Consider the following 11,487-nt stretch of genomic DNA (forward strand, 5'->3'; position numbering starts at 1 on the left):
CCTAATTACACAAGACCTGCTAAATAAACACTTATTAAATTTGCATGCTCAAATACACTTATGACCAGAGCAGGTCACTCACACACACACACACACACACATACATACACACACACACATAAACACACACATACACACATACATACATATATACACATACACACACACACATACACATTCACATACACACACAGATCTGCACCAGAGACGGAAACTCAAATGGAGGGGAAATGATGGGGCGTTACAAACATCATAACTGGTCCTAAAAATGTTCCTGGTGTGAATGATTTATTGTCCAAACAAAAAAATATGTTGGAATTCTTAAAGAATATGATCTTAATTTTAAAGAAAATACCTATTTGGTGTGATGTTACATGTGAGATGTACTCTGTTGCTCGGACCTTATGTCAGCAGATGATGAGAGAGAGTACATGGTCTTATCAAATACAAATATATGGATCTAAGCGTTCTATTTTTGGGACAGTCTAAGCAAATTCTAAAAGCAAACCTAAATTATATTGTGACAAAGCAGTGTTGTGGAGACGTTCTGAAAACGAGATGATTTCATAACACGTTGCCAGAGTCTGTGTTTCAACCCTGACATACATTTTCCCCAGAGTTTTCCTGAACAAGACTGCCCCCTAGAGTAGTGCCGCTTTTACTGCCATACTACCACTCAACGTGAGGCCCATGAAGCAGCAATATACCTCTTATTCAGAAGTCTAGTTGTTGTTTTGTTTATTTCATTTTAATTTTAAAACAGTTAGGCTCATGCATTAATAAATAAAACACACTAAAAGAAAGAGGTGGAAAGAAACAGTGAGACCATGTAAGAGAGAGAGAGATGTTTAGTTGTTAAAGCTGCTTGGCTATGGTGGAGCCACAGGTTAGCTTTTAAAAACGGCCTGCTCTGTGTTCATGAATATTTGAGGAGGACAGGCAGGTGTTTTTACCTCTAGTTCTGCAGAGTCAGTCACATCTTAGACTGAGCAGAGACCTCCCTCTGCCTCACAGACCGCTTATAATTAAGACCTAATTGTATTTAAAGGTCCACTTACTAACTCGTTTAAAAGTCTTGCTTATTTGTTACAGATCCTTTTCGTTCAGTGAGATATTAACACATGTTTACAACAATGGTTGTACTACAATTGTTATAAACAATTTCTTAGTAGCCTATGCTATAGTTATGATAAACGATCCTAAGTTTTTTTTTAATCCAACAAAAAGTATAAGGGCATAGCATAGGCTACTAGCTACAACACAATGTTGGTGGTTCAACTGTGATAGAATTCTTCAGGCGGATCCATTTACAGTAGTGGTTGAACTCCAAATTGACACATGGGGGCGGTCTGGGGCAAGCATGGAGTTTGGACTGTGCCTAGAACGCTACAAAATTGTTGGGTACTGAATGTGCGGGCAGTTTCCGGGCTGTTTTACAATATTGTTAGTAAAGAGGAAAAATTCATGACGTAGCCTACTTTGTAAAAAAAAAAGAGGGGGGGGGGGGGGGGGGGTGCAAAACAGTTAGGCTAGTTAAGACTTATGAGTCTTGGGTAGGCTACACTATATTTCGCTCTTAAACAGTCATCATTATTATCTTCTTGTATATCCTAAGGGAAAATGTTTGCTCTTTAGCTGAGCCAAAGTAGGCCTTTCCTATGCCATTATTTGTGGACCTCCACAAAGACCATGCCATAGCACCATACCCTTAGATGACAAGTATTTCATACTATGTGAGTTTATAAAAATACACATTCTCACATTTACTTCTAGATTCGTTATAGATTCGTACTATTCCACTGAGAAACTATCGGCTTTGAACAAAATAACTCCTCCTCTAACAGCAGTAGCCTAATTAGGTGAAGGGGCGAAGAAAACCCTGCAGATTAGGTTTTTCAGTAGAGACTGGATGGATTAACCCCGTCTGTATGTAGCTGTAAACCACGTCAGCAGATTTATACCCACCCCAAAAGGAGCGGCTCTTGTGTAGAATGCCACTTGCTGCCATACTGTAGTTCTCTGTTGAACGTGGACACCTTGCGATAGCCTGACCGCGCGACGCCGACAGATTCCTAGGCTGGACTGCCTTTCTGTTGATAAGCATCCGATGGTATTCAGTACAAGATGGCGGTGTCTGGCATGGAAAAGGACGGAATAGTGAGTATCAAATAGTACCGTTACTGCAGTAATTCACGATATGATGTGTACTTTTGATGTTCAACTTATTGTGTTGTCTAGATTGCCTCTGCGGTCTGTTTTAAGGTTGAAGATGTTTGTCTTGCAATATATCCCAATTACAGGAAACCATCATCCATGTATTACGTGGGAATGGCTGTGACTCTTACTGCCTTTAGAATTATGAAGGGGGATTTGGGTTTGATTTTTGATTTGCGTCAAGCATGTAGCCCAGCGAGCGCAGATCAATAATGTGCTATTTGCATCCGATCACTATTTCAGGTTGTGTTTCACGCGATGCCCGGCTGTGGGTAGTAGACTCGTGCACTCTTAAGTCCCTTCTGAACACGGCAGATGTTATGACAGACTTGAGGTGTGCACATTTTAATGTCACACAAAGCCATGGTGGTCCTTTTTCGAAAATAGAATCCACATATCACAATATTAGCTAGAGTAGCCTACTGACCTATAGCAACTATTCCCCCTCAATCATTCATTAACAGCGTTTAAATCCGCACCCTCTTTTTTATATTTTGAAAATGAAGAATGCCGAAGATGATCATCTTGATGATTCGTTCGGAAACCCCGGGTTGATTTCTCCAGACAAGGAGGATATCTCACGCCTTCTGGTAGAGCAGATTTATTTTTTTAAATCATCTTTATTTCCCACAGCAGCTTGGTTTAAGATAAGGCCCTATCATGTTCTCTAACATGCTGTCTGTGTCCTAGACGGTTCCTTTCAATGGCCGTATCAAAGGTGGGATGAGACCGGGCAAGAAGATCATAGTGATGGGCATCGTAGATCCCGAACCTGACAGGTGAGTTCTGATTTATTCCACGAACCGGTTTGTGTCACCATTTGTGATGACAGTAAGTAGTCTAGTAGTCCACGCCCAATCGTACTTAACGGTTCTCTTGTTTGTTTCAGTATTGTAAATCTACTCGTGGATATACGGTTTACAGCACAGCTGATAATGACAAGAGCTTCTTAGGTACATTGGTAGATTGCTCACACCTTCTTGCCAAGAAGTATTATTAGCATCGCAGCATGGGCTGGTCGTTAGACCATGAGCTAAGATGAGCAGGGAGCGTGGGTGTTTAAAAAATGGCTTTTCCGTGCACTGGGCGTATGCGGACCATTTTAGAGCCTACCTAATCTGATGGTAATCACTGCAGCCTACTCCACTAGTGTATCATTGCCATATGGTTATGCGCCCACATGAACCATGGGATTATTTTATCCTAAGTAATCTTTATGTAATCTTAATGTTTGCATCCTATTATAAATATTTGGCTCTGAGTATAATTTATCCTCATCATCCGGTTGACTGTAGCCTAAACATTGGCCGTTTCAAACTGAATTCTCAACAGACCGGACTAGGGGACTTTCATCTTTGCATACATAAAATTCCATAGCGCTTACAGCACATCCTCACACTTATTTGTCCAGTGTCCACATTTGTACGGACGTGTTTGTGTAAATACAATCTGTCATCAAATATTAATTTGTCTGGCAAAATCCTAGTCCATACAAACCACTCCCTAACTGCAACTCCCTTTTGTGCTTCACCCTCCCTGGGCTTGTAACCTGTGATTTCTCCCAGTCACAGTTATGCTGTTACTTTGTTTGAGTGGTGAGCATATTGATTGGACAGTGTTGTGTTTGTCTGTCTGTCTCCTGTCCTAGCTTTGACGTGAGCCTGACCTGTGGCCCTGTGGGTGATAAGGGTGACCAGGACCCAAAGACGGACGTGGCCCTCAAGCTGAGTGCCCGATTTACTGACCGCCAGTTCCTCCGTAACGCTCGCGTTTCTGGGAAGTGGAGTGAGGAAGAGGTGTCCATCCCCTACTTTCCCTTCATCCAAGACCAGCCCTTCAGGGTAGGCCCCCAGCCTTCATGTCTCCCATACAATGGGCTTCACAAACATGCACACACATTCATGGATATTTGCACTGTTTTGCTTGCACACACACACACACACACACATACTCACACACTCACACACTCACACACTCATACACACACAACCACCCTCTCTTTATTCTGATCAACCACAACACCCTTTAAAAGCATATGTAGAGGTTGCCTCAGGATGTCATTTACAGTTCCCTATACATTCAATTGGAATGATCCAAAACTCACTGTTAAAATAGTTACTAGCACTTGTTAATGAGAGAATGCATTGATTGCATGCTGCAGGACATGGGTGTCCTTTCTTTTTTTATGTGGGGGGAAGGGACGTGCATCCTCACAATACTGCATTGCACTGAATGGAAACCCCTGCTGTTACACCTTACCACTAGAAAGGTACCAAATGAACCCGGTCCTAGCAGCAGTCCCCCGGGTCCAGCTTACTCATTTACATCACAAGTCAATCTTAAAAATGGATCCAGGCAGGTCTTTTCAGTCTGCAAGTCTTTTCAGTCGACTGCATCAGTTGAAGGTTTGTCCCCATTGCATGCTGTTTGGCTTTATGGGTTGTGACTTATTTTAGAAGCCACTGGCTGCTGCTAGCTGCTCACTGATAAAAGAAGCTCAAAGATAACGAGGGGACCATTGTTAGCGAGGGAGGCACACAGGATTGAGGAAAACAGGTCACTCCAGTTCTAGATGAGTCAGTGGCTGTTCCCGAATGAGCACTGAAGATAAGCAGCCGTACTAATTTACTAAATTAAAGAGAGACCTCCATCAGTTTTTGAAAGGAAGCTCATAAGTTGCTCAGTGATACTCTCAGACGTTATTATTAGGCTAGTTTACTGTATTTATTTTTCTCTGTGTGTTTGTTTCTCCATGGTCTTTATATTCCTCCTTTTCTTCTTCCCTCTGTAATTACTCTCTCTCTCTCTGTCGTCTCCAGATTGAGATCCACTGCGAGCACCAGCGGTTCCGGATATTTGTGGACGGCCACCAGCTCTTTGACTTTTATCACAAAGTGAAGTCCTTGCTATCCATCGACATGATCAGGATAGACGGCAGTCTACAGATCACCAAGCTGGGCTGAGGCCAGCCCTGCGGGTATGCACGCAGGCTGTGTCGGATAACCTCTGTCAGGTGACTGTGCCTCACCTGTTCCCCCACCTGATCTACACCCTGCACTGCTACAGGAGTTCGGGGTTCTTCCCTGCTCGATCTTGAGCTCACCAAGGCATCACCCTCCTCCACCCATGGCTTGTCTCATCTCTTGCTCTCCAGTTCTCTCTCTTTCTCTCTAGGGGCCCTTGGAGGGGCCCCATATGTCGGTGAATGGTTGCAATGCTCAGCTTAGTGTGTTGTTCCTGGAGCAACGCTTTACAGTTCTGCTCTCCATTTCTTCTGTTCTGATTTTTTGTTTGTTTGTTTGTTTGTTTTTGTCAGGGATGTCACAATAATACAGTATGCACTCTAGTTCAGCAGAGAAAAGCTATAGGATGGTCTGCTGCGTACTTGCTGCTTCAAGACTTAAGTGCAAAATTTTGAGTATTAGTGTCAGTCTCACAATGGGAAAGAAGTTCTAGTTAAAGCACTCAGGAAATAACTTTAGGTGTATTTATTCATTATAAAAGGCATATTTTGTAATCAGTTGAAGATTTATCGTACATAGCTATAAATTCAGTATCGTCAGCATTCTTGTTTATCAGCTTAGCACACAATATTAACATATATCTTCCAGTCAAATTGGGTACAGTGCTTTTCAACAGTATTTGTATTTCAAACCCAGTGAACAAAATACAAGGATATATTGCGGTCTCTCTCAATGTAGCAGCATTTTGACAGATGATCTTGATGTTACTGATGTTTCTTTCACACAGCTCTACTCCCAGGTTTCTGTTCATTGCAACCATTCATTAATGAGATTCAAATCATGCACTGACATACTGTAGAATGTAATAGACACAGGCGTGTTGAAGCCCTTAAAAGAAGTGATGATTAGAGAGGCTCAGAGCTGAATCCACTTCTGTTTTGCCAAATTTCCAAGCATATCGCAAGGTTTGATTTCAACACTCAAAATTATACAAAATTCTCAATTACATGGCTGTACTACCCTCTTCAAATGGATTGGGATTTGATTCAGGCTTTAACTAGATTTATGTAGTAGTTGTACAGTGATTAAAAAAAAAAGAGAAAATAAATATACACACAGCCATTGACCTATTTTACAGAAACTGTAGGGACCTCCTCTCAAAGTTTACAGTAGTGTTAGATTTCTGTGATTGTTGTGATGATGAAAAACAGGGCTGATTTAGTTTTTTCTTGAATGTACAGCACAGTACTTATGGTTCTCTTCATAGTATGAATATAAGGTGAGCATAAAACCGTTTATGAAATAGGCCTGTCGTCTCTTTGTTTCTTCGCTAAATGTAAAGATTTAACAGCTTATTTTATTTCATGTTGCAAGGCTTTGCTGCCATTTTTGGGCAATTCTTATCAAGTTTGCCATGGTTGTGCTTCCTTTGCACTGCATTTTTTCCCCACATGCTAGACATGACATTACTCTTTTTTGGTTTCTCTCCTTCTTCAGTCATCAAGGAAGTCCCCTCCGGGAGCTCTCCCGCTTTGAGGCTGTCGGCGTGCATGTCGGCTACCTTATCTTAACAACTTTCCTTACATAGTCTGATCTTGATTGTTTAATTTGCTGATTACCATTGCATTGTAGCTCGGGGTAGCACCGCTAGTTATCTCATAAAGATTGTTACTGCTTGTGTTATGCATCTCTACAGACGTCCGAGAGAGAGACAGTGTTCATAAGACCCATGGTACCTGAGTAATCGTCTCCATTTGTGTGGGGCTGAAACATGACACGCAGCCCTCATGCTAGCTCTGCACTCAACAGTATTTTCTGCTCCCTGCACTGCCACAGCACGTCTGTATCAAGTTTAAAATACCTCCTGAGAGCAGTATAAGGCTCGTGATAAAGCCATGTTACTGAGTTTGTATTGTTGTTCGTGTGGTGTGTACCCCTGTGTGGCTTGGCTGAGAGGTCCGCTGTTCTTCATGGAACTTCATGGAACTTCTCCTGAGCTTGTCTCTGACCTGGCGGCGTGCAGCTTGGGTGGAAGCACTGAGTTCATTGTGAGTCAGTCTCTCCGTCTGTCATGGGCCATAGCCGGACCCAGAGTCCGTATGCCTGCTCTGAGGCTTGGCTTCCCTCTGCAGTGGTCGCTGGATGAGAGAGGGATGTCCTGGAGAGAGAATATGGTACAGAGATGCTATTGTGCTCTGCTGAAGTTGTCCATTGTCCAGCTCACTGCTCCCATTGTCAGACGCTGCTTTGGTCCTGCTTCGCTCCTCCCACAGGCCGACTCTGCAGTTGAATTTGTTTACTATTGAAGTGTTTTGAGTCATAGATGAGCCATCAGAATTTTTTCCAGATGGGGGCTTTTGCTGGTTTCCATGGTTTCGTAGCAGATGTTTGATCACAAAGAGCACCACCCAGCAGTCTGCATGTGCAGACTCTCTTTACAGTGTGCTTAAAGTGTTATGAAGTCAGTTTGATTCCTAAACCTATGCTCTGAATTTCTTTTTACATTCACTAGAGTAATAAAAGCAATAAAAATGCACATCTCTCGGTAATACTCTTATTTACTGGAATAGATTATCTGACAGTCTTCCCAAGTTGGAGCAACTGGCACGGTCCATTTGCATAGGGAGTCATTGTTCCTTTTGGACAGCGACCCAGAAGCGAGTAGTGAAAATACAGTGCAAGAGGAAATCACATGCCCAGACTTGGCAGTGTGGTTCTGAAATACTATTTTCCCTGCTTGTTCTAGATATAATCTTGGCTATGTTACATTGGTGCTTTCATTGTTCTGTGAATAAGCTGAGCAGAGACGCCACTTCGGACCCATTTTGAACATGAATCGGTGCGCTCTCTACTTCACCCCACCCTTCCCCACTTCACCCACCCACCCAGTACAGTGCTGCTCACAGAAGAGTACAATGCACACTTGGGAGATGTTTGGCAGATCAAAGGAAAGGAAGGGAAGGCCAGGATTAAAGTCTTTTTCACAACTGGGTCAGACATGTTACTGTCAAGTTAAATGGATATAATTGGAGTTTTGAATCTTTTTGTTTTAATGTCATTTGAGCGTAAAGAAATCCAGAAGCTCATGTTGGGTGAATGAAGGATGTAATGCTGCCATTATCAGAGTTATCTGTTATGATTCCAATCTTTATTTTTTTTTTTCTATCTGATGCTCATAGTTGTTACCAGTGTATGCTCAATACAATTTGATCAGTGCAATGTTATTTACTTAATTATGAAATGAAGGAAGTATTGCTTCACATGGATGTCTTGGATGTTGTCCTTGGATTCTAACCAGCTTTGCTCACTGGGAGAAAGCTAAAAATAAAGCTTGTATTTACCCTCAAAACAAATTTCCCGTAGCTTCTCCATTTTCAAAATGTTGTCATAGACCAGTTTGAGCTGAATGTCTTTGCTCATGATTGTAACTAATTGTTACTATGCCTTTTGGACTTTGGATGTAAATATTTTGAATAGGGTGAACTAAGGTCTGTTTTTAATATTTTGAAACAACAGCATAAGTGAAGTGCTATAAGGGGTTGATTGATTGTGTAAGCGGTGTATCCAAGTACCGGTCTGTCCTCATGTACCTGCCATGCTGAAGTAGTTAGCTTATTTTCAGTAGTATCTCTTAGCATGTCTTTTTTACTTTCCATTGCTCTGTAGTACAGAAGTAAACAGCTGAAGTCTGGCCCTTATTTTGTACATCAGCATATTAAAAGCAATGTATTAATGCGGTAGCCTAATGCCTAGAGCTAGTTTGTGCTGTTGTGTAAATGTAATGTGTGGTTGTCCGATTATGTTTCATTTGAAAGCATTAAAGTAGAAAGGGCTGCAAAGTAAAAATGGATTCCCCAGCATTTTCATACCTCCATTACCATTCCGAAATGTGCCTGTTGAAATATGGCATACAGGATGAGTTTAGAATCCAAGAGAGTGTGCGAGTTGATTTGAATACTTGATTCTAACCAAATTTTTGTTTCACCAATTGACTTACGAATTCAAAGCACTTTTAAACCACACAGAGGCTTAGTACACAGAAGACAGAGCTGATGAATCATGTGTGATTTGAAAACATATTTTATAAATCTAGTGCAGAGACACAACGCAGCCAATGTAAATGACACAATAAAATGTTTCAACACTATGGGCTATTTGTAACTTGACTCCCTTCTTTCCATTCAGTGGAATAGTGCAAAAATACTTGATATCTGGAGGATTAAATGGTTTAATATACTTTCCTGAAAAGGTAGATATTGCAACACACAGCTTATACCATTTTCCAGAATTCAAACTATTCATTTTATGTACAGCACAGGCGAGAGTGGTATAGTTCAGTTGGTATTTTACAGATTATTTCACCAATTGTAACACTGCAAATGTTGTGTACTCTGATTTGATTTGCAGACTAATAAACAAATAATCAAGAAGTTCTACTTAATGCCTTTCACTTTCAGAATTATTAGTCCACCCTGGGACCAAAGCACCATCTATGGTGTGTCTATATCTAGTAGGACACATGTTCAGTGTCCATTGTTGATAATCTTCATTTATGAATGTTCCATTAATACGACACTTTATCATACCATACCAGGCCGACATGTTAAGTTGTCTCCGGCCGGAAATTAGCAGGAAGCAAGAAAGCATGTTATGTTTTTAGAGGGGTCCTGCAAAACGAGATCTTCTGGATGTTTAAACATTGTCTGTAGCTCCCTCTATGTCTCACTGATGAGTAATGCAAACATAGCTGAGGCCACTAAATCAGATGTTTTTTTTTTGAGGGTTCAGATGAGTTCAGACAGCAATGGATTAAACTAGCTAATGTTGGCCTGGATTTTACTGACAAATGTTTTTCATATTACAAGATTAAATGGAAAATGTATCTATTGCCCAAGTAAGCATTAGATCTTCATCAACTTAATTTAATTCAAAGTTCAATTGTATTTTATACGATTTCGTTTCTGTTCCTTGCTGGATTTTTCTGACAGTTTATTTATATTACAGTTACTCCACATGCTTGGGTTCAAAATGCATTTCTCCTAATATTTAGTGTATTTCTAAAAGTATGGTGTTCCACAAGGTTTCTCTTTACTGTATCATAATAGTGAGGTCCTCAGTTGTAGTCTGATACATGTTTTGAAGTAGCAAATGCTTTTCTCACATTACCCATGATGAACATTTTTGCATGTTCATAACAAATACACCCTTGTGTACACTCCATACACCCCTGTCAGCAGTAGCATCAAATGTCTACTTTCTGGAGCTTGTGGCATCTGCAATGATCTTCAATGAACTGTGAAAGAAATGTAAAAGCTATATGAACCTGCAGTAGAGTGTGAGACTACAGAACAAGACCCTTATTATACCAATGCCATGCCAATATTAGCAGTAGGACTGTGCAGGAATAAAGAGATAGGAAAGAGATAGGAGATAGGCCTAATAAATAATAAATTCCCTCATCTGAAATGACTGGCTTGTTCATGTAATGGGGATTAAAAACATTTCCTTTATTTTTGTGCAAGCTAGTTCCCAACAATCAAGCAAGTCTTTGACATGCTCTGAAACCATGTGTGGATTTTTATACACACATTAAAATCGCATGCATCTTCAAAGACATGAACTGATGTCCTTTAACATTAACAATCTAATTAAAAAGCTTCACTTTGGTAAAATGCTGGTAGAAGTCCAACCTTTGCAGCCTTATTTGCATCTGCTTTGCAGTGCAGTGCCTCACTACAAGAAAGGGAGTTTTGTCATGATGTCAAAGGGAGAGGGGAAAGCTGTGTGAAAATGAATGGTTGGAATTTTCTTCTTTGTTATCATGTTCCCTCAGCTGATCTCCTCAGTAGGTCAACTACTGCTTTGGAACAGTTTTACCCCCTCCTCCAAGACCATTCTCACTCAGACACATATATTTGACAATATCGGCCTGTAAAACAATAAAATAGTCTATATAATTCCATTTGAATTAATATCAGATCACAATATAGCTAAAATAGTAGGCCGTTATAATGTCAATAAGATTACATGTAGATCCCTATCCTACATTTTTATTTTTCTATGAAGAAACCAGAGAAGTTACCTATATTTCAGAATCAGATGGCAATGAACAGGCATATAACATTCCTATTTTTTATTGACCGGACTCATTTCGGAATGTAGTGGAGTCCCACTGCTAAATGTTGCTACAAAAGTAACAGGTGCCATACCGAGAAAGACTTTGTAACGCTTTAAGAACACTCCCATTTTGTAAACAAGACTCATTTCCGGATATGACGTTTTTGAGACGGCCCCCTTTCCACTCTTTCAG

The 11,487-nt window shown here is 40.7% G+C and overlaps 1 protein-coding gene and 1 long non-coding RNA gene across 2 annotated transcripts; one reads left to right on the forward strand and one right to left on the reverse strand.

Annotated features, from left to right (window-relative positions):
- Positions 1 to 1,728: 1,728 nt before the first annotated feature.
- On the forward strand, positions 1,729 to 9,324 carry lgalslb (lectin, galactoside-binding-like b). Its single transcript, XM_042065948.1, has 5 exons — positions 1,729 to 2,157; positions 2,721 to 2,804; positions 2,905 to 2,993; positions 3,863 to 4,055; positions 5,034 to 9,324. Exons 1-5 carry the CDS (start codon positions 2,125 to 2,127, stop codon positions 5,175 to 5,177), a joined length of 543 nt encoding a protein of 180 aa, XP_041921882.1. The 5' UTR covers positions 1,729 to 2,124; the 3' UTR covers positions 5,178 to 9,324.
- Positions 9,325 to 10,235: 911 nt separating this feature from the next.
- Positions 10,236 to 11,409, reverse strand: LOC121685288. The gene is made up of 3 exons (XR_006023322.1): positions 11,260 to 11,409; positions 10,868 to 11,106; positions 10,236 to 10,470 (listed from the first exon to the last, which is right to left on the reverse strand). It is a non-coding gene; the product is annotated as an uncharacterized LOC121685288 (long non-coding RNA).
- Positions 11,410 to 11,487: the final 78 nt, after the last annotated feature.

This window comes from Alosa sapidissima, chromosome 16 (assembly GCF_018492685.1).
Source record: "Alosa sapidissima isolate fAloSap1 chromosome 16, fAloSap1.pri, whole genome shotgun sequence".
NCBI classification, from domain to species: Eukaryota; Metazoa; Chordata; class Actinopteri; order Clupeiformes; family Clupeidae; genus Alosa; species Alosa sapidissima.

Bases quoted from the DNA above. Each gene is read 5' to 3' on its own strand.
- lgalslb (XM_042065948.1), top strand. From the start codon at position 2,125: ATGGCGGTGTCTGGCATGGAAAAGGACGGAATA. The intron at 2,158-2,720 runs GTGAGTATCAAA...TTGAAAATGAAG, and splicing joins GCATGGAAAAGGACGGAATA to AATGCCGAAGATGATCATCT. The intron at 2,994-3,862 runs GTGAGTTCTGAT...CTCCTGTCCTAG, and splicing joins GTAGATCCCGAACCTGACAG to CTTTGACGTGAGCCTGACCT.